At 26.7% G+C, this 21,735-nt stretch overlaps 1 protein-coding gene across 3 annotated transcripts in view; it reads right to left on the reverse strand.

Annotated features, from left to right (window-relative positions):
• Positions 1-16,707, reverse strand: part of LOC126749196 (very long-chain-fatty-acid--CoA ligase bubblegum) — a 33,991-nt gene extending 17,284 nt beyond the window's left edge. The window contains exons 1-2 of one of the 3 annotated variants that reach the window (XM_050458881.1): positions 16,541-16,706; positions 12,909-12,957 (exon numbers count right to left, since the gene is read on the reverse strand). In XM_050458881.1, coding sequence (XP_050314838.1) covers positions 12,909-12,933 — 25 coding nt within the window. In that variant the 5' untranslated portion in view covers positions 12,934-12,957; positions 16,541-16,706. Of the gene's footprint in view, positions 1-9,571; positions 9,863-12,908; positions 12,958-16,540 lie in introns of those variants that run through there. The other 2 variants (XM_050458883.1, XM_050458882.1) reach the window with 2 other exon arrangements.
• Positions 16,708-21,735: the final 5,028 nt, after the last annotated feature.

The raw sequence follows: 21,735 nt of genomic DNA on the forward strand, positions 1-21,735 counted from the left end.
AAATTATAGGTAATAAAAAAATCTTTAGTTTTTGTATCTATATTTTTCTCACATAACCTTAAGGTTTTCGAATAAAACGTGAAAAACCCTTATTTTATTTCTCGAAAGCAAGGCGTATCGCTATGAAAATTTAGTAGTAGTAGTTGTGCCATTTTTTATCGCAAATAAGTAGAAGTTCAATTTTTTGAAGATAACTCCGATATTACATATATGCCACTATGTAGGATACGATATACTTTTCATACACGTATGTATATTATAGTTTAATAATAACATAACATAGACAAAGAAATCTAGAAAAAAATAAATACCAAATAAGATATAACAAAAACTCAAGAATACAAATTTGCTTAAAACTAAACAAGGACTTGAAAAATAAAATTTATTTTGAAAAAATGCAGTGGTGTACTTTTGTTTTATTAAATAATTTTTACGATAAATCCCTTATAAACGCCATAGGTCAAGATAATTTTTTTTTGTACGTTGAAAAATGCTCCCTGATGCATAAAACACATCTGTAAATTACTTAAATGTTTAACTTTTATGAAATAATAATTATAATTTATTATTAACCTGTAATAAACCTTCATCACTTAAAAGTGAATAAAACATAAACATAATATTAAATTCCTCAACGTACATCACGCGGACATTTTATCCGATATTTATAGTTGAAGATAAACTAAAATTGCTTGGGCTTTTTGTTGCGATATCAAGTGCAGCGAGATGCATAAAATAGTTTAAGAAAGATATAGGCTTTAGTAATGATGGGCTTGATGTGCTCTGTAAACTTTAGTCTTTATCCAATAATATTTAAAACAAATATAGGGTCGAGCAGAGCTGAATTTTCCAGATAAGAGAAACGCGTTAGTGATTCAACAATCTCAGAGAAAACATAATTGAAAATATTCACTTAGATGATTCTCTAGTAATAATATATTGACAATAAAGTCTCCCAAACAGGTTACTTCATCGTAAATGCAAAAAACATGAGAAATCTGATTCTAGATACACTTAAAGGATTCCAAAAGATTTGAGCGAGGAAAGGTGGGCGATAGAAAACCGATATTCCGAAAAACCAAATTGCGAAACTTTAATGTAAATTAATATAATGTGTAATTGGAGTAGCAATTAACTTCACCCCGACTTTATGGGATTCAAACAAAGATAAACTACCAGAAATTGATACGGCATAACTATCAATCATTGACTGCAGCTAGGTCTCAAAGATTCTCACAATTTGAAAACAATTACTGTGAAGAAATACTTTTAATATATCAAACTGACACAACAGCGACCTAACTTTCAAATCCGTAAATTACAAAAACCCCCTTATATCATCTGCTAAAACTTATAAAATGTGAATGTCATAGTGCTAATAACTAATTCATATTTAATTTCTGAACAATTTCTCACCAAACTTAAAAATTACTTCTTAAAATCTAACAAATAAATTGTGTGCAAAAATCAAATTCGTAAATTACAAAAGCTCCGGGATCATCAGCTGGTAAGTACAATACGTCACACCTCGGCGTGAATCGTCTGATAGGTCAAAGTCCCGGAGAGAAATGCGAAACTTTTTAATTCGATTTAATTTAACAAGTATTTACCTACGTTTCTAATTATCTTATATAATAAAGCTTGGATGTTCCAATTACTCATTTGCCTCGTTATTTACTGTTGATTGTTATGTGTTTCCAAGGTGATACATTGAAGAATTTTACATGTTTTTAAACGTCTCATGTAAATTTATTGTAAATGATTGAATCTACTAGAGGTTCATTGTTATTGTAATCATAATTAGCTCGGTAAAATAAAACATTCGATATGTATTCCACATAATTAGGCTATTTATGCGAATTTTTAGTAACCAAAAAAGCAGTTTTATAGGAATTATTTTCATCAAGTTTGTTTGTTATTAAGCTCTCATTTACCTTTATTTAAGCTCAACGGCTTATACCTTTAAGCAAGTACAAAAGGCTGTAAATTAAATTGTAGCAGCTTATTAAAAATGTTATATATCCTTCACATACCTATATTGATTGCAAACAAGTTGACTACAATAAATTTTTTTAATACAAATAATGGATGGTATATCGCCTTTGGATTATGTGGGTTCATATATGTGGTAATTGGAATAAATAATTTACTACCTTATTTTTTTTAAAAAGCCTCTAATGAAGCAAACATTTGTAATTAATAATAAAATATGCATGTAACAGCATTACAGGATAAAAAATTTAGTAAAATTTAATGCATTATGTGTATGGGCCAAAGACAGTTCTGATAAAAATAGTTGATAATAAATTTATCCTATTTATTTTAGTAATTATTTAGAAATTTAGAAAAATGTTTCTTTTCCTATACATTTTCAGAAACTTGTAAAATAATCGTTATTCTTCTAGCAGATGTTTATTAATTTTTAAAATTAATTTGCTTTCCTTGACAATTTTTGGAAACCTAAAAAATCTGTTTTCGTGGCAATTTTTTAGAAATTTACAGAAAAATTAAATCTAATTTTTCTCAAATTTATGCAATTTATAATATTAGGAAAATCGTTTGTTTTTCTGGCAATTGTTCAGAAATTTATAAAATTCATTCGCTTTTTGTGGCAATTTTTCGAAAACTTGGAAAAATCTTTTAATTTCTTATGATTTAATTAATACCACCGATTGTTGTTATTTAGAAATGCAACGGAAGCACGATTAACAATTTATCTATATTATGTAATAAATGATTTTTTTATATTATATTTAATTTAATACTACAGCATTTTTGTTAAATAAATATTATTATTATTTATTTATTCAGAAATTTAAAAATCGTTTATCTTCCTGGCACTTGTTCAGAAATGTGAAAAAAACCTAATTTTTCCTAGCAATTCTTTAGAAATTTATTTTTTTTTTCTCAATCGTTCTGAAATTTGGAAATATGATTTGTTTTTCCTGGAAATTATTCAAAAATTTAAGCAAAAAAAATGCCTTCCAATTTTTTTATAATTTGTTTTCCCCAGCAATTTTTTGGAAACCTTTTTGGAAATTTTCTCGAAAAATCTTGTGTTTTCCTAGTAAATATTTAAAAATTAAATAAAGAATCTATAGATTTTTCAATCAATCAATTAATAAATTCTTATTTTTCTAAATAAATGTGATGATTGATTAATTGATTTATCAAAAATTAAAATAAAAAAACATTTGTTTTCTTGGCATTCGTCCAGAAACTTAATGAAAATATTAGTTTTTTTGGGCAATTATTCAGAAATTTGAAAAAAAAAAAGTAATTTTCCCTAGCGAAAATTCATTTGCGTTCCTTGGCAATTTTTCGGCAATTTATGAAATTCTTTTGTTTTCTTGGCAATTATTCAGAAAGGTATGAATGAAGCCGGATTTTTCCTAGCCATAATTTTTTGGAAATATTTTTTTTTAATTCATTTGCTTTCTTTGGCGATTTTTCGACAGCTTGGAAAAATCTTTTGTTTTCTTGGCAATTTTTCAGAAATAAAAAAAAATATGTTTAGGTTTTTTAATCAACTGATCAATCAATCAATAATCTTTTTGCTAAATAAATATAAATTGATTTTTCTGAAATTTATTCAGAAATTTAAGAAAACTTATATTTTCCTAGCAATTTACTAGAATTTTTAATAATTTTTTTAATTATTTTACTTAGCAATTATCCAGAAATTCATAAAAATAACTATTTGTTTTAAAATGTACCTATAAAAATAGGAAAACGTGTTTTTCCTAGCAATTGCTTAGAGATTTTAACAAAAAAATTCCTGCCAATTTTTCAGTAATACGTAAACGTCAGTAGCTTTTCTTTGCAATGTTTTATGTATTTAAATAATATCGTGAATAAAACCTGATTTTTCCCAGGAATTCTTCTATAGATTTTTCAATCAATTAATCAAATAATATTTTCTTGCAATAAATATTATGATGAATTTATTGATTTTTTTTAAATATATTTATATATTTAGAAAAACGTTTGTTTTCCTAGCAATTTCTCAGAAATTTAAAAAATTACCCTATTTTTCTTAGCAATTATTCAAAAATTTGGAAAAATAATTATTTAATTTTAAATATATTTAGAAAAATAGTAAAGCGTTTGTTTTTCAGCAATTTGTTAGAGATTTGTGAAAATTATTTGTCTTCCCTGGCAATTATTTAGAAATTTGAACAGAAAGATTCCTGCCAATTTTTGAGTAAACATCATTTGCCTTTCTTGGCAATGTTTTATGTATTTAATAAATATCGTTTGTTTTTCTAGCAATTTTTAAGAAATTTAGAAAATTCATTTATTTTCCATAACAATTTTTTGGTAATTTATCATCATATTTTATTTTATTAATAATTATTTAGAAATGTAAATAAAACCCTGATTCTTCCTAGCAATAATAGTTTAGAAATATTAAAAATAGCAAATAATAGCTGCTTTCCTTGATAATTTTTCTTTCAACAATTTTTAAAAAAACAATTCTGAGAAATTATTAAGAAACATGAATAAAATCCGATTTTCCCTAGCAATAATTGTTCAGAAATGTTGAAAATTTATTTGCTTTCCTTGGCAATTCTTGGCAAATTGGAAAAATATTTCATTTTCCTGGCTACTTTCCAGAAATTAAAAAAAAAATTTTCCTATTTTTTAATCAATTAATCGATCAATAATTAGAAGAATGTTTGTTTTCCTGGAAATTTGTCAAAAATTTTAAAAAATACACCATTTTTACTAGCAGTTATCGAAAACTGTGAAAAAATGATTATTTGTTTATAAATTTAGAAAATTCATTTGGTTTCATGCAATTTTCCAGAAACTTTTTTTAGCAATTTTATGAATGGTTTAGTTGTATCCTGTGCATAATTTAAAACATATGTTCTTTCAAATTTTCCAATTTAAAAATAAATATTCTATTAACCTTGACCTTAAAAAGTCTTAAAAGTGACCAAAACAAATTAAAAAACTATAGAAATTAAATTTTTTCTCCTTTTTTTAAGAGCAATTTTCAATTTATTATTACAGAAATTATCAGTATAAACTTGTAATTTTTTTTGATAATCAACGGACGGACAAAAATGCCATTGTCTTAATTAAAAATACTCTTAACTGCCATTTCGCCCATTATGTTCTTACTTTGTCACCCAAATAAGTCACTAAACTTGGCATTAGACTGATTATCGACCATATTAGTGATTGGAACAATGAGCTATAAAATATGAATGGCGATAAAAAGCAATAACTTTGAATTGTTAGTACGGCAAATGGCGGATCGGTTTTTTTGAAATTGATTAAAATAATCTTTATTACTGTCTTTTTCAAAAACATCATACCTAGTTGATAATTTGTTTCATTAAAATTATTAACTTCTAATTGGTTATTTCAAACATAATGAGCTATTTAAAAATAGAACAAGATAAATATATACATTTTACTTACTATATATTTGTTTTGAACATATTAAACAAATGGTGTTGTAAGTTTTTAATGTTTCTCTTATTAAAGAAATTTTAATTTAATTATTCAATTAATTGGACATGGTTATAAACAGGCCCGATAATATGATTATCGAGTATCACTTAATAACAAGGTTTTTCCAGGGTTGAAAGAAAATCATGTTTGTCAAAACTACTTCATTTAGACGCAAAAAGCATGCAATAAAAATTGAATGTTAATAATGTATTTTTTCATTATAATTTGTGATAAAAAAATAACGATTATCATTTACACATGTACACATCCAGTCACGTCACAGCGCAAAAGTTAATAACATTCTAAAAAGGTGCAAATCAAAATCTATTCTGTACTTTCCAGTTTATATTGCAGATTATAGATTTTATTTTTAATGTCTAAACTAATGAATTTTATGAATATGAGTGGTTAGGTTGGGTTAATTATATATTTGACTTGTCGCACTTTTTTTTTGGTTTTATTTAAATAGATTAGATAGATAAGTGTCGTCATTTATTTAACAAATAAATACATATGGTTATAATATAGCACCAATATGATGTGCAGGTTTGATAAAATAAGCAATTTATATGTTATTTACACTTTATGACAAGACTTGTGTAATATAATTTAGCAAAAATACTTTTAATACAAATTTTAATGGTTTGCTTGAATATAAACTAAAAATTTGATACCTTAAATAGAGCCCTTGTATGACCAACCAGGGATGCTAAAATAATTATTTATTAAATTTTAAATAATGTTTATTGTTTTATAGCCACTTTTTTACCCTAAAAAGGAAACATTAAACCAAAAATATAAGTTGCTAAATAGAGATGTTTAGCTAGTCAATATACGCAATTAGGCGATTAGTTTATTTTCCATAATGTGGTTTTCTTACTAATAAAGTATATTAATATTACGTTATAAATGGACTATAAACTATAATTTAAGTCTTTTTTTGCACCAAGCCTATATTTATCAGGACAAATTTATTTTCAGAAATATTAGTGACTGAAATTCTAGTCATATGGGCTAATTACGCGGGTCCTTATATTGGTCATAACATGGTCATAAATTAATAAATGGTGATTTCTCAAGACATATTTCTAACTGTTTGATGAGTATACCTAGCCTTACATAGATTTTTTTTTAATAAAAAATTTGAAATTTAAATCTTAAAAACCACCTTAAATCTTGAAAATATGGCATAATTATCGTCGTTATACGTGTCGACAAAAGTTAACTTTTAACAAGTCATTTGCAGTTAAAACAGCCAACTATTTAAGATTTGAATAATTTTTTGACTTTGAATAAGATTAAAGTTTATGTCAAAAACCTGAAATTAAATGAAGCAATGACCTCAAATAACTAGAAAGTTTGAAAATTACTGTAAGAATTCCTGGTTCAAATAATAAATTTTAACAAGTAATTTGCAGTTAAGAGTAACGCGTACTTTAAGATTGAATAGTTGTTTGACTCAGAATATTCGGAATAAGATAAAAATTTATGTTAATAATATAAGCCTGGAATTAAATAAAAAATTGCCTCAAATAACAGGCAAATTTAAAGAAGTAACAAGTCCTGGTTAAATTTTAACAAGTAATTTGCAGTTAAGAGTAACGGGTACTTTAAAATTTAATAGTTGTTTGACTCATAATGCCTGGAATAAAATAAAAAAAAGACCTCAAATAACGAGAAAATTTAAAGAATGACTGTAAGGAGTCCTGGTTATGAAGTTACATTTTAACAAATAATTTGCAGTTAAGAGCAACGAGTTCTTTAAGCTTGAATAGTTATTTAACTTCGAATACCTGGATTCAACAAGTTACATAAGTTATGTCAAAAGCCTGGAATTAAATGAAGTTTTGAGAATGGCTGTAAGAACTTCTGGAAAAATGTATTTATCTTAACAGAATGACTTAAATATAAAATTAAGGAAATAAATTAAATTTGAATCTATGGAAGAGAATAAAAAATGACTTAAAATATATATTAAATTCCAGGACTAAAGTAGAAAAATTACTCTAAAATTACAATTCATTCTCGAATTCCTCAAATAAATAAACTAATAACTTGGACACAGAAAATTACATTTTAACGTTAATATGGAAATCAATAAATTGTTAATTGTTCGTGTTTGGTAATTTACGATCAATAATAAACCCGAATATAATATGATTATTTAGGTTTAATAGAGGGAATGGAAAACAGCCGTAAGAATTCCCGGTAAAAACGTTAAATTTTAACAAATAATTTGCAGTAAAGAGTATTTTAAATTAGAGTAGTTGTTTGAGTCAGAATGCTTAGAATAAGATAAAAAAATCATGCCAAAAGCCTGAAATTAAATAAAAAAATTACTTCAAATAACAAACTTCAAATGCGTCGAATGCGTGAAAAAAGATAAAAACCTAAGTCAAAAGCTTGGGGTTATATGAAAAATGACCTCAAATAACAAGGAAGTGAAACATGGCTGTAATAATTCCTGGTTAAAAATTTAAATTTTAACAAGTAAATGGCAGTTAAGAGGAACAAGTGCTTTAGGTTTAAATAGTTTTTTCACTCAGAATACCTGGAATAAGATGAAAAATTTATGTCAAAAGCCTGAAATAAAGTGAACAAATTACCTCTAATATCAAGAAAGGTGAAAGAATAGTTGTAAGGATTCTTAGTTAAAAAGTTAAATTTTAACAATCAATTTGCTGTTAAGGGTAACAAAACTTTAAGCTTAAGTAGTTGTAAAGGCTAAAATTAAATGAAAAAAATACCTGAAATAACAAAAACGGTGGAAAAATGGCTGTAAAGGGTCCTAGTTAAAAATTAAAATTTTAACAAGTAAATGGCAGTTAAGAGGAACAAGTGCTTTAGGTTTGAATAGTTGTTTGACTCAGAGTGCCTAGAATAAGATGAAAAATTTATGTCAAAAGCCTGAAATAAAGTGAACAAATTACCTCCAATATCAAGAAGGTGAAAGAATAGTTGTAATGATTCGTGGAATGCGTGGAATAAGATAAGCAATTATGTCAAAAGCTTGGAATTAAAAAAAGAAATTACCTTAAAGAATAATAAAGTTTGAAAAATATTTGTAAGAATCTCTGGCTTAAGAGTTATATTTTTGCAAGTAATTTGCAATTAAGAGTAATAATTTTTTGACTTCGAATGCCTGGAATTAGATAAAAAATTATGCTAAAAGCCTGGAATTTATTGAAAAAATTAAGTCAATTAACAAGAAAGTTTGAAAAATGGCTGTAAGAATTACTGCAAAAAATTAGCCATGGTTTAATTACCTCAAAACAATGGCTTCAAAAAGGATAAAAAGATTAATTGGCTTTAAAGCCATGGAATAGAACAAAAAATGACTTTTCCAAAGAAAGAAATCATGATTTTAACTGCTTTAAAGAAATGCCTTTAAATAACCAAAATTTTGTCGGAAAAAAAATTAAAATGGAATAAGTTTAAAAAAATATGTCAAATGCCTGGACTAGAGTAGAAAAATTACTCTAAAGTCAAATTCCTCGAAAAAATAAAGTAATGAATTTACTACCTTAAATAGTAACATTTTTTTTTTTTGACATAAAAAACCACATTTTAACGTTCAAACGTCAGACATTAAATTGAAATTGTTCATGTTTGGTACTTTATGGCCAATAATGAACCCAATATACTAGTTATCTGGGATAACTTGAATAGACGCTTAAATTTCAGTATTTGGTTATACTAGAAAAATTTAATGGTTTTGGCTTTATTTTTACGTATATTTGGGTGACATACATTTTTGTTAAAATAATTTTGAACTAGCATTTTAGCCATAATGAGTTATCTAAAATTAATGTAAGCAGCAATATCAGTGTTGACGATATCTGTACATTATCGATTTCTCTTTATATAATTATAGTAATCCTATCTAATCCCTTTTAACAGGATTCATTTATTGTGATTTTTAGTTTACATGCCATGTCCACCTAATTAACGGGTTATATTACGATATAGTATGTACAATAGCCTACGGCAAAAAAGCTGCCATAAAACCGTAAAATTTTCTATTTTTATAACACTTTTCGTCGTAGTGTAAGGCGCAAAGTTTACACAGCAAAAATTTCACGATCAATCGGTTTACTTAACCTACCAGCCATTTCGAAGAGTTCGTTTCCAACACAAGAGCGAAGCAGTTAAAACTTTTAACAGTTATAAACAAATTTAACCTATAAAAATGCCGGTCAACCACAGCAACATTTTAAAATCGACGCCTGTTTAAATTTAGTTTCGTCTATTATTACAGTTATCACTTTCAACTAAAACCCCGTCCGAACTGAAATATACGATTTTTCTTTTGTGGTTTTTTTTTTTTTATTGTGCGAAAATGTGTATTTTTACGTGGAGAACGCGCAGACTACCAGCGACACCCGAATCGCAAAGGAAGCGACTGATGCGATAAAAGTTTGTTTAAACGGTAAATATTTAAATAATGATTCGGGTGGGGGTGATTTGCTTGTAATGTAAATGTTTTTTTTTTGAAAAAGCATTACGATTTTTCCGTGAAAAATCCTCTTTATAATAAAAATATGATATAGAAACTGATGAATGAATATGATACGATATTAACAGCTGTGACAGAAAGTATGTCATTGTTCGCGTCAGTTGAGACCGTTGGCTGGTTGTATGTACCCACAACCGGTCGTGAATTTTCGCTTCAGTATTCCGAGTTTGTTTAATGGGATTTTGCCAGCTTATGTAGGTCATTACTTTATATACCCAATAAGCATAATAACATCAATTGTAATCATATTCCAAAAATATCCCTTTTTTTATCAGCCAAATGCTAATAATATAGAACGAAAAATATATAGACGATAATAGATGTTTATGTACATACAAAATGTGATATTCGCAGGGTGCGTTCTTCTATAACACTTGATTACAACAAATAAAACATTCTACCATTTATGACACTAACAATTACTATACACGCACGAAAATACAATATGTCAAGTATCAAAAAGACAGCATTCAATATATGGGACAGATCAAGAAAAAAAAATGACTCAGCAAGTTTCGTAACTTTCCTTTTCCTAACAGGTTGCTGAAGACATACACTCCAGATGATTCTTTGAAAAATATGAAATTAATTTTTAAGGGGAAGAAGCAGAGAAAACATATAAAAAAAGAAGAAGAAAAATAATATATTTAATTTAAAAAAAATGTCTCTAAAAAGAAGACAAGAGAAAAAATCAGAAGATGGAAAAAGAAGAGAATGATCGCATTGATTAATCAAATAAAGAAGTAAACCAGTAACCTTTAAATAACCTATGGTTAACCCTAGTGGTTAGGTTTGAAAGAAGAAAAAGAGAAACAAAAGAAAGAATAAAAGAGAAGAACAAAAAATATAACTAATTCAGGTTCTTACAGTAGTTTAAAAATTAGTCCAGGCAATCCAAATGACCCTTGAGAAAAATGAAATTAAGTTTGTAGAAAAAGAACCAAAAAAAAAGGAAAAAGAGAATTTTAGACAGAAGAAGAAATTAGATTGCTATTTATACAAAATATGGCTTCAAATGCCTAGAAGTAAAAAATGAGTTCGCCATATCATTATTTCAGACATTCCAGATGATCCCTTGATCTTAGTAAAACTAGTTCTGAAAAAAAAAATTAAAAGAAGAAGAAAACCTAGAAATACCCTAGTGACGATACTAGTAACATTAGGTTTGAAAGAAAAAAATAAGAATAAAAAGAGAAATATAGAAAATAATAAGGGAGAAAAAGAAAAAATTGGGTTGCTTAAGGTCCTTAAAGTCGTTTAAAAATTATTCCAGGTACTCCGAATAACACATAACTTTAATAATAATAAAATCAATTAGAAAAAAAGAAAAAAGGGAACGAAAAATAATAAATTTAATTAAGGAAATTAGCCTCGAAGAAAACAGAAGAAGAGGAAAATAACTTTCATCTTAAAGCTTTATTATCTAATAACTTTTTCAACATTCGCCTTAAAGAAGAAGATAATTGAAATTATTCCAGGCACTCCAAATGATACACAACTTTAATTAAAATAACTTTCAGAAAAAAAAAAGAAAAAACATTTTTTTTTCTCTTTTTTTTTAATTGATGAATAAAGAGAAAGAAAAAAAATTTAATTACAGAAATTAGCCTCGAAAAAAAAACAGAAGAAAAAGGAAGAAGAAGAAAAAACAATTGAATTGATTCTTCCGGGGCAAATTCCTTTGACAATAGAACGAAGATGCTAGACAATAGAACTGACAATAGAACGGAGATGCTACTTTTGCAAAATATGACTTTAAATGCCTGGAATTGAGAAATGACTTCAATATATCCAGAAATTTTTAAATACGAGACAGGGATTTTAAACTTGATTCAAATGCTTAAAAGAATAGATAAATAATATCAAATACTATTTTATGAGTATTATGACTTCAAAGCAGCAGACTTCACCATCATAAATGAACATCTTGGATCTGTACCATGGGACAACCTTTTATTATCGAGAAAAAGGCTGCTCACAAAAGATACAATGAAATTTTGATAACCAATATCTGCGCATACAATGTAAAACTTTAACTAAGCTCTATTATGAGGATTCTATTAGAGAAACTATGACAGCATTGTCTTAAAATCCCCGGGAATTCTGGTCTTATACTATTTTTTTACAGAGTTCCTCTACAAATCATTTCAATTATCACAATTTAAGCAGTTTTTCTATTCAAAAAAGTAGTCCATTTTTCTCAAAGAGACCTCTTAATAATAAAAATTTAAAGATTGGAGGGACACAAAGTCAATGGTCTCAGAGTATGTTTATTTTTTAAAGATTTTTTTTTAAATAAACATAATCTGAGACCATTGACTTTGTGTCCCTCCAATCTGAGTTTTTCTATTTCAATCTCAGATGGTATCACAGAGTTAGTCTTGACCCTTACAATGGTCCTAGTCCTGATAACATATATCTCATTTTACTTACAAATTATTGCTTTATCTTTTCCATTATATTTTATATAAAATCAGTCACATTAATACGTCTGGTGATACCTCAGATATAAAGAATTCTCGTGCATAATTTTGTATTGGGTTTAATCCGTTAATAATAAAATAAATAATTGTTTAATACCAGGAACCTATACTTATCCCAATTGTTATTTGCTTCCTTCAGGCATTCCTTTCATTAAACCCTATGAAGGCATTTGCCAAAAAAGAAATCTCCTTAAAGAGTCCAGCATAATCCTATTCTTTCTACTGTTTTATTTTATTTTTTTTTAAATATTTTTAAAATGTTCAAGTATATCTTTCTCCTGTTTATTAAAAGTATTAATAAATAAATTAAGTAATTATTCTTAGCATTTCTGTAATAATATAAGAAGAGCATTCTTACATGGATTTGAGCACCTTCCTACAATCACATTTGGTTAAGTACTGAACTCAATGGTGAAATATTTAATTTCATGGAAGTTACTTACATTTCGTTGATGGTTCGGTAGCCATAGCTTCTGGTCTAAAGTATATGTTCTGGAAAAAATATATATACATTTTTTAAATTTTATTTATACTTTACTTACTTTTCTTTTTCGCTCAAGTTTTAATTGATAAAGCATCATGGCAAAAGTATTTTCAAACATTCACTCTTACTTGTCGTGATTTTTTTAAATTAAAATCATGTTAAGTGTAGCTAATTTTTATACGTCATTGCGAATGTTATTACAAAATATCGCAATAATAGTGTACAGGGGCAAATTTGTATTGTTAGTGATAATTATCAGTCGACTAATTTCAGATGCTCTTTGATCGATTGCGTGATCGGTTACAAAGAAGCAATGTTTTTCTTTTAATTTAGTATTATTATTTCGGGGATACTACTGTTTTATAAAAAAAACAGTAGCGTATTGAATTAATGTTTTTTTTTGTAATCTATATTGATTTAATCGAATTATTAGTTTAATGGTTAATATTGGCAGCTATTTTTAATGATCCTTGACAGTCTATTAAGAATTTATATTTTACTATGGGTAAATACATATTAGTTTGATCTTTTCTTTTTTAAACAAAAAAAATAAGTTTCTTGTAATTTATACTAAATCAAATTTATTAACTTTATTTTTGCTTAGGTTCTAAAAAGAATTGGACAAGTTATATTTAAAATAAAACTGATGATGATCTGTTATGTACTGTAAAAAATATTGATAATAATTATTAAATGATTTTAATTTCAAATAATTGATATATGTAATGAAATAATTCAGCTATATTAATTTATATTAACGAAACCACTAAGAATTAGAATCAATTAAAATATATTGCTATTTTTTTAATACTAGTATTTATTCATATATATTTCAAATTAACCAGATTATGTGCATAACCATAATGGACGTGACATGCTAGATATTAAATTTTCTGAAGCCAAGGCTAGTAGTGGTATTGCAAAATATATAAAATTAATACTTCCACATTTAAAATTATCGAGAAGTTTTAAACATTTCAAACTTTATATAACAAACTTTATATTATTTTAAACATTTCATTAAACATTTCAACCATGGTACTGTATGTAACTTTAAATCAAAACAAATGACAAATGAAAATTAATTTAATAGTTATCGAAAATAATTTTATATAGACCTAGATTTTTGCATATTTGTCTCATTAATATTAAATTTTATGCATTATTTTAATAAATATGATTTTCCCATAAATAAAGCCAATTAAATTTTCCTGAAATATCATTAACGGTTTCTAATAAAAAAATCATTAAATTTGATGAGCATCATTTTTAATTTTTTGTGTTTAATTTAATTTATATTTTTGATATGAATTTGGCATTAAAATAATGAAATTTCGAATGTGTAATTCCAGGGAAAATTATAAAAATGTATGCAATAATTATCAGTTTATTATTTTAAATATCTAATTATATAATTTAGCGTATTGATAAAAATAAAAATTATTCATCAAATTTTTTCATTATTATAGCAAAATACTATTTGTGCAAATCCATACTGGATTTTGTGCATAACTTTAAAAAAATATAGTTGTGAATTATTGTTAATTCTAATTATTGAATTTTTAAATAAATATCTTGATTTCATTCAATTTAAATTTATAAGTATATGTTTATTATAAAATTAAACATTATTATCATTTTGGACAAAAATACCTTTATTCCCAATTTTTTTATAAATTAATTCTAAGATAAATACTTTAATTAAGTAAATGAAAAATAACAATGAAAATAGCTTATTACATAAATCAATTTTATGCATATTATTTATGTGATTGATGCAGGTGATTTACCAATAATTATTAGGCCTAATTTGAAGTTTTCAAAACGATCTTAAATTTTTTTATATATTTACTGACATTTTTGGTGACAGCTTGGAAACTACTTAAAATATTCTCATAATTTATTTACATTAATATATTGAAAATCCTCAGGACTTGAGGGTAAATACGTTATTCTGGGTTAAAAATTGAGGTAGCTAGGACTGTTTTGGTTATGTCGTTTTTTTTGCTATTTTTCTTGAGAATATTTAAAGAAATAGTGATTAGATATAGATATCACCTGAATGAATTAACTGCCTGGAATATAAACATAATTTTCTTATTTAAAGTTTCTAGGAAAACCTGGAAGTAAATGGGATAAACTATCTGGAATAAATACAAAATTCTTCTAGGCATTTACGTAGCAATCTAAATTGATCAAGTATAGTATTGGACCATCACACTAATGTAGGTTATGCTTATTCGATTTCTGTAGGGTTTGTCTGCTAATATTTCTTTTATACAAAATTCTTATAATAAAATAAATAAAATTTTGTATAAAATTAGTACGAAAATATACAATGACTATTTTCCAGTAATGCACCCATCAATAAAGTGATGCACCCTTAAAAACCTAATCAGAATAGAAAAATTTAATTAACTGACGTAAAATATTAATATTTCACGCATAACTTTAATGGAGGTGATATACAAGTTGCTAGTTTTAAGAAAATTTAATAAAATTGCTATTTTTTTAATAGAAATTGTATTTATTTGCGCAATAAAAAACACAATATTGCAGTGTTATTCTGAAAATTAGGAATCTCAATTTATCTGACTATATACATTAACATTTATAGCTCCAATCAAAATTGACATTACTCCCGAAATATTCCCATTATTTCAGCAAAAAATAAATCCTTAAGAATGTTCGGGATGTTGTACATAATTTTAATATAGGAAACAAGTAAAAATGAATAGCAGTAAATATATCTAGTATAGAATATAGTATAGAATATAGTCTTGTTAAACTAAATATAGTTTAACAAGACATAGCAAATATCAAATAGGTGAAGAAAGAAGAGGCTGTGCAATAAGTGTATTGAAAAAGACGGAGTAGCAAATAGAAGATAATAAAATCTTTACAAAAAAATAATATAATCAACTTAATTAAGTTAAAAAAAGGGTTTTCTAAAAAATGATTTTAGAGATTTTTTTTATTCAATCCTAAGCCATTGACGATCCGCCCTTGTTATTTAATCATAAATCAAAAATAATTAGCACCATTGCAAACCTTGATAAAATGCATATTTAATTAAAAATGTAACAATGCAATTCGTCTTAATCATCGTCTGCAGTACTGGATTATTTCCATTTTTAATAAAGGCAAATACTTTATCTATTAATTTGCAGCAAATAAATGCATGGTATCTATATAATAACACATATCGAAGGCATTTTGTTTACATAATTAATTAATTGCCATTAGTATTATCATTATTTAATTTATCAGCTTTCATTTTATAACAAGAATATCGGATGTTTCAAGAACAGTTTGAGGTGAGAAAAAGTTAATAATGTGACCTTTAAGATGTCTTAGCTAAACAATGTTAAATTAATGAAGATATTTCATTCATTATTGACGACTATTTTTTAAAATACTTTAAATGATATATTTTCACATATTCAAAAATTTCGTTAAAGGTCAACTTTAAGTATTATTTACAAGTAAAAATCACATTACATGGTTCCAAATATGCCTCAAAATATCATGTTTAATAATCCAAATATCTATGACTAAATAAAGTCTTTCTTTATATAAATGCTTACTTACCTTTAAAAAAAACTACAATTTGCAACACCGCAATCACTCTCAACCCGGGCACACTTTTCGGTAAAACTAAGTCATACTATGAGTTATTCTTATGTTCATATTCTTATCGCCTCTCTGTTATGACTTAAGTCTCATTATCACATTGCATGATTACTTGAGTTAAATGTATTTTACGCAAATGATTTATAACATAACCTATAACCAACTAATTAATTAATGTTTTTAAACAAAATAGAAACTTTTGTGACACACGAATGGATGCATTTAAAGCAGTAATTTTATATCGAGTATATAATATGAATAAATTTAAATAGACTGTGACATTTTTGCTATAAAATCACTGCGACTGGTTTTAATAAAATAAAAGTTTACTTATTCGGTTTTCACAACTGGTGCGGGTATGAAACCCAAGCGGCATAAAAGAAGATTGTTGACCCCCCGAAGCTTATTTCGCTCGTTAGCGATTTTTTCAAGAGACTATAGATGGTTTCTTTTGCTCGCCATAATATCAAGATTGTTGTTAATTTAATTAATAATATTTAAACAAAATAGTTGGACATGCTGCACTGGGGTCATATATGAAAAAAATACGGTGTCTAAACTGAAGTCTTATATTTTTATTATAATTTAAAAATCAGGTGTCAATTTTTTAGAAAAAGTAAGCACTTTTCTCGAAATAATTAAAATCATTACTTAGAGACTTAAATTTATTGATTATTGACAGTAATATGGAATTTACGAACAGAAAACGCTTTTATTACATTGACACTTTATAACGTTGTTAAATATTTAACAATAAATAATTGTATCTCCAATCCTTAAGAATAGAATTTTGTCGCAATTGCGCATAGATTAAAAGAAGTGAGTATCGTATCCACTTTTGTTATGCGTTATTTAGCATTAAAAAAGTTATTTCTTTTGCTATATTTGGACGAGGTTTCTAAATTAAATTGAGTAAAATTAATATACAGGATGCTTTTAAAATAAAGAATATTTTGGACGTAGAGGAGCTTGTCTCTGATGCGTAAAGTATGTTTACTTAGCTTTACAAAACTAGCTCACTTTTTTCTTAATTCTACTTATAAAATGTCCGTTTTTAACTAATAATATCCAACCAAGTTATCCCTCAATTAGATATAGTGCATCTCACCAATTCCCTTAAACTGCAATTAAATTAGTCTTATGAGATCATCTGAGATCACTTCTTAAAATTATGTGTTTAATTTAATCAAAATCAAAGAGTCAAAACATATACAGATCCTGAAATAGAGCTGCAAAAATAAAAAAAACTTAAAAGCGTATATAAGCAATTTTAGAATAAATGCTTTTGCCATTAAAGTCTTACAGATCCAATAATTGTATTTCATCGGCATTCAAGAAAATTCCAAACATTTTATTTTATTTGGGTGGTACAGCGATCAGGTTTCAAGCGATACCTACCAATATAAATCCAAGAAATACCCGTTTCTTAAACCACAATGGCCTATTGGATTAAGCTAAATGCCTTTTACCACCTGCATGAAATTTAAAAAAAAAATCGAGTGTAATATTTCATGTCATAAACGCTCTAAAAATCGCTCAAAATACTCGCTCCATTTTCGTTCTAGACACAACAAGATGGTAGTAAACCGCAAACCGCTCATATAAAACATTGAGTTATGGATTTTAAAACAATGAGCGAGCATTGTTTCTGTCAATTCCGTTGATTTGCCATGTAGGACTTGTAATGGGCAACTTGGCAAATAAAAAACCCAAATTCACATTGGTACAATACACGGCCAGGTATAAGCCATATCGGTTTACACAAGTGAAATGAATTAATCGCGTTTTACTTGGATACACGCGGTTTATGTAGCGCTAAACCCAAACTCATTAAGAAACCATTAAGCCTTTCTTTATTTTTTCTTTTATTTCTTTTAATATCGTCTAGACTATAGCCGTAACGGACCGCTTCTGAAAAAAAGATGCCCAAGGGTCCATATTTGTATAGGGTATTATGAATATGATTAACTCTTTGGTGGCTTATTAAATATCTGTCTATCTTAGTGATTCTTATATTGGAAAATAATCAAAAATGGAAAATAATCAGCTGCAGTAACTGTTGTAAAATGTTTTAGGTTAAGTAGTATAAAGGGATGGATGGACTGCATCATATTCCATCCATTGTTTGACTTTTGTGTGAACCTAGAAATGTAAGAAGAATTACATTCCAAGGCGATTCAGGTGCATTTTAAAAAATTAAATGAAATAGAAATCAATTGATGATAAATAGATGGTAATTTAATTTTTAAATATTATGCTCGTCATCTTTAGTCAGGTGAGTCTTATATACGTATGGTAATTTAAGTTTCGTAGAAAATCAATCAATCAAAATATTTGATATTTACCCCATTTATAGACTTGATTGCAAATCTGATACTCGACAATTAAATATAATTATAATAAAATGATATTAATCCCTATAAGGAAAAAGTGAATTTTGGTAAAGGCATTTTTGCTTATCAATACCTGAACGGTAAAATCATTGCTATATTGGTATTTTAATATGTATAACTTCTTAAAGCATAAGAACAGATTAAGTATTTTCTATTTTATGACATATGGCTTTTAGATCAGCTGTGTTCATGTACTATAATTGTTTTTTATTGTACAATTTTACAAGCCTAATGTGTATTTTATTAAAAGTACTGAAACCATATGTAAATTAAACAAAATTACGTACTGATGTAGTGACGTTGTCTCTGGCCACATATTAATTGATTTTAGTACAATTTCCAAGGATATACGTTGGTAATAAAAAATTGTACCAAAATCAACCTGAGCGTGGCCAAAGGTTACGCACTATGAAAATGTTCAAAAAAATTTACATTTAGCCAGTCGTTATTGTACATTATATGTACAATATGATGGTGGGTAGTCTCTGGTAACATATAGATTCAGCTAATATTTATACAATTGTACTAAAAATTCATTTGTCCAATTATACAGAAAAATCGCTTATGCGTGGCCAGAGGCCTCGTATCACTATAAAGTCTTTTAGTGAATTGTACAATTTTTATAGAAAAATTATTCAGGGATGCGTTGCCTTTGGCCACGCACTGGCAGAATTCAGTAAATATTTATTAAAATTGTACTAAAAATCAATCCAAAAAATGTAAAAGGGTATTTTACTAAATGTACTGAAACCACATGTAAATTGACCAAAATTATGTAGAGATGGTGTGACGTTGTCTCTGGCCACGCATTAATTGATTTTAGTACGATTTTCAACGGTGTACTTTATTAATAATAAATTGTACTAAGATCAATCTGAGTGTGGCCAAAGATTACGCATTACGAAAAAAAAAATACATCTATTCTATTTAGAGTTGAACTGATTCAAAATTGTACTTTGATACAACTTTATATTTCTCTGTCTATAAGTATTAATATTCCTGCTTAAAAAAAGTGAATTTAGTTAATTTTAGTACATTTCTATATATATATGTAGTAAAATTTCATATAAGAATCCTTATAAAACACTGTTTATGTTGCATAGTGCAAAAAATTTCCATTAAAAAATGTACAAGAAATTACCCATCTAACATCTTCAACGTTTTTGTACAATTTTCTATAAGGTAAGCATTTGTTTCTGAAATCTAATCAAACTTAATTAGTAGAGTAAATAGTGTAACATAAATGGCCGCTTCCCAATACCAACTCAACTAGCGTTTAATCATTTTGAGTTTAAAAATTAATGTACAAGAAATTTCCCAGGTAACTTCGCTGTTTTTTGTACAATTTCTTATGAGGTAACAATATGTACTAGATTTGTCTGAAATCAAGGTTTGAAGGTATGCTACAATTGACACAAACATGCTTAAAGTTGTACTTATTGAACTGAACTAAAGCCTTATTAGTAGAGTAAACGGTACAACATAAATGGACGCTTACGTTTATTTTAGTACAATTTTTCAAAAATTCATGTAAATAGGAGTTTCTTTTAAATATAGTATAACCGAAATCATTCAAAAAAAATACTTGCATGGCCAAAGGTCTCTTATGACTAAGAAGTCTTTTAAAATCGATTTGATTAATTGTACAAATTTTATTAAAAAATTGTACAGTGGTGCGTAGCTACTGATCATGCATTTTTACTAAAACTCCACTTTCGAAAATGTAGAAAAAATCTTTTATGCAAAGGGCCATTCTACAGTTGTGCGTAAATTTTGAAAAAAGGACGTGTTTCTAAAAATTTGTACTAAAATTCGTACAAGAATATATACAAAAAATATGCATAAAAAATGCGTGATAATGTAGGCTACACATAGGCTAATTTAGTACATTCTTTTGGAAAAATTGTACTATAAAGCTGTAGAAAAATTACTTGCATGATCAGAGAACTTATATTATTACTAAGAAGTCTTTAAGTCTTAATTAAATGTACAAATTTTATTTTAAAAAAATGTACAGTGGTGCGTAACCTCTGGGCACACACAGATTCAGTAAATATTTTTACAATTGTATTGAAAAATCAAATCATATGATCAAATGTACAAAAAATATCTTAATTTGTATGGAATTTTAAAAGAAAAATTGTACAATGGTGTGTAGCATCTAGCCACGCACAGATTCAGAAAGTTTCATACAATTGTACTGAGAATCCATTTGATCAAATGTACATAAAATCTGTCTTTTAAGATCCCTTTAATTAAATGCACAATTATTGTGAAAAAATTTTTCTGACTTCAGTAAATGTTTATATAATTTGTACTAAAAGTCCATATAAGTAAAGATACAAAAAACTTTTATGCGAAGGAAAATTGTACAGTGGTGCGTAACCTCTTACCACGCAGGGATTCACTTAATATTCCTAATTGTAACCTGAAAATCCATATGATTAAATGTACAAAAAATTAATTGTTAAATAAATGTACGACTATTTAAAAAAAATATACAAATACTGTTGTGCGTTGCCTCTAGCCACCGACAGATTATCTTCAGTAAATGTTTTTATAATTTGTACTAAAACCCGTATGATCAAATGTACAAAAAATCTCGCATTTATAAGAAGTCTTTTAAGATCCCTTTAATTATATGTACTATTATAGAAAAATTGTACAGTGATTTACAGTTGCCTCTGGCACCATTTAGTGATTTTTTTTACAATTGTACTGAAAATCTCTTATACGTGGTCAGATGCCTTGCATCACCCG

The sequence above is a fragment of the Anthonomus grandis genome, chromosome 22, assembly GCF_022605725.1.
Source record: "Anthonomus grandis grandis chromosome 22, icAntGran1.3, whole genome shotgun sequence".
NCBI classification, from domain to species: domain Eukaryota; kingdom Metazoa; phylum Arthropoda; class Insecta; order Coleoptera; family Curculionidae; genus Anthonomus; species Anthonomus grandis.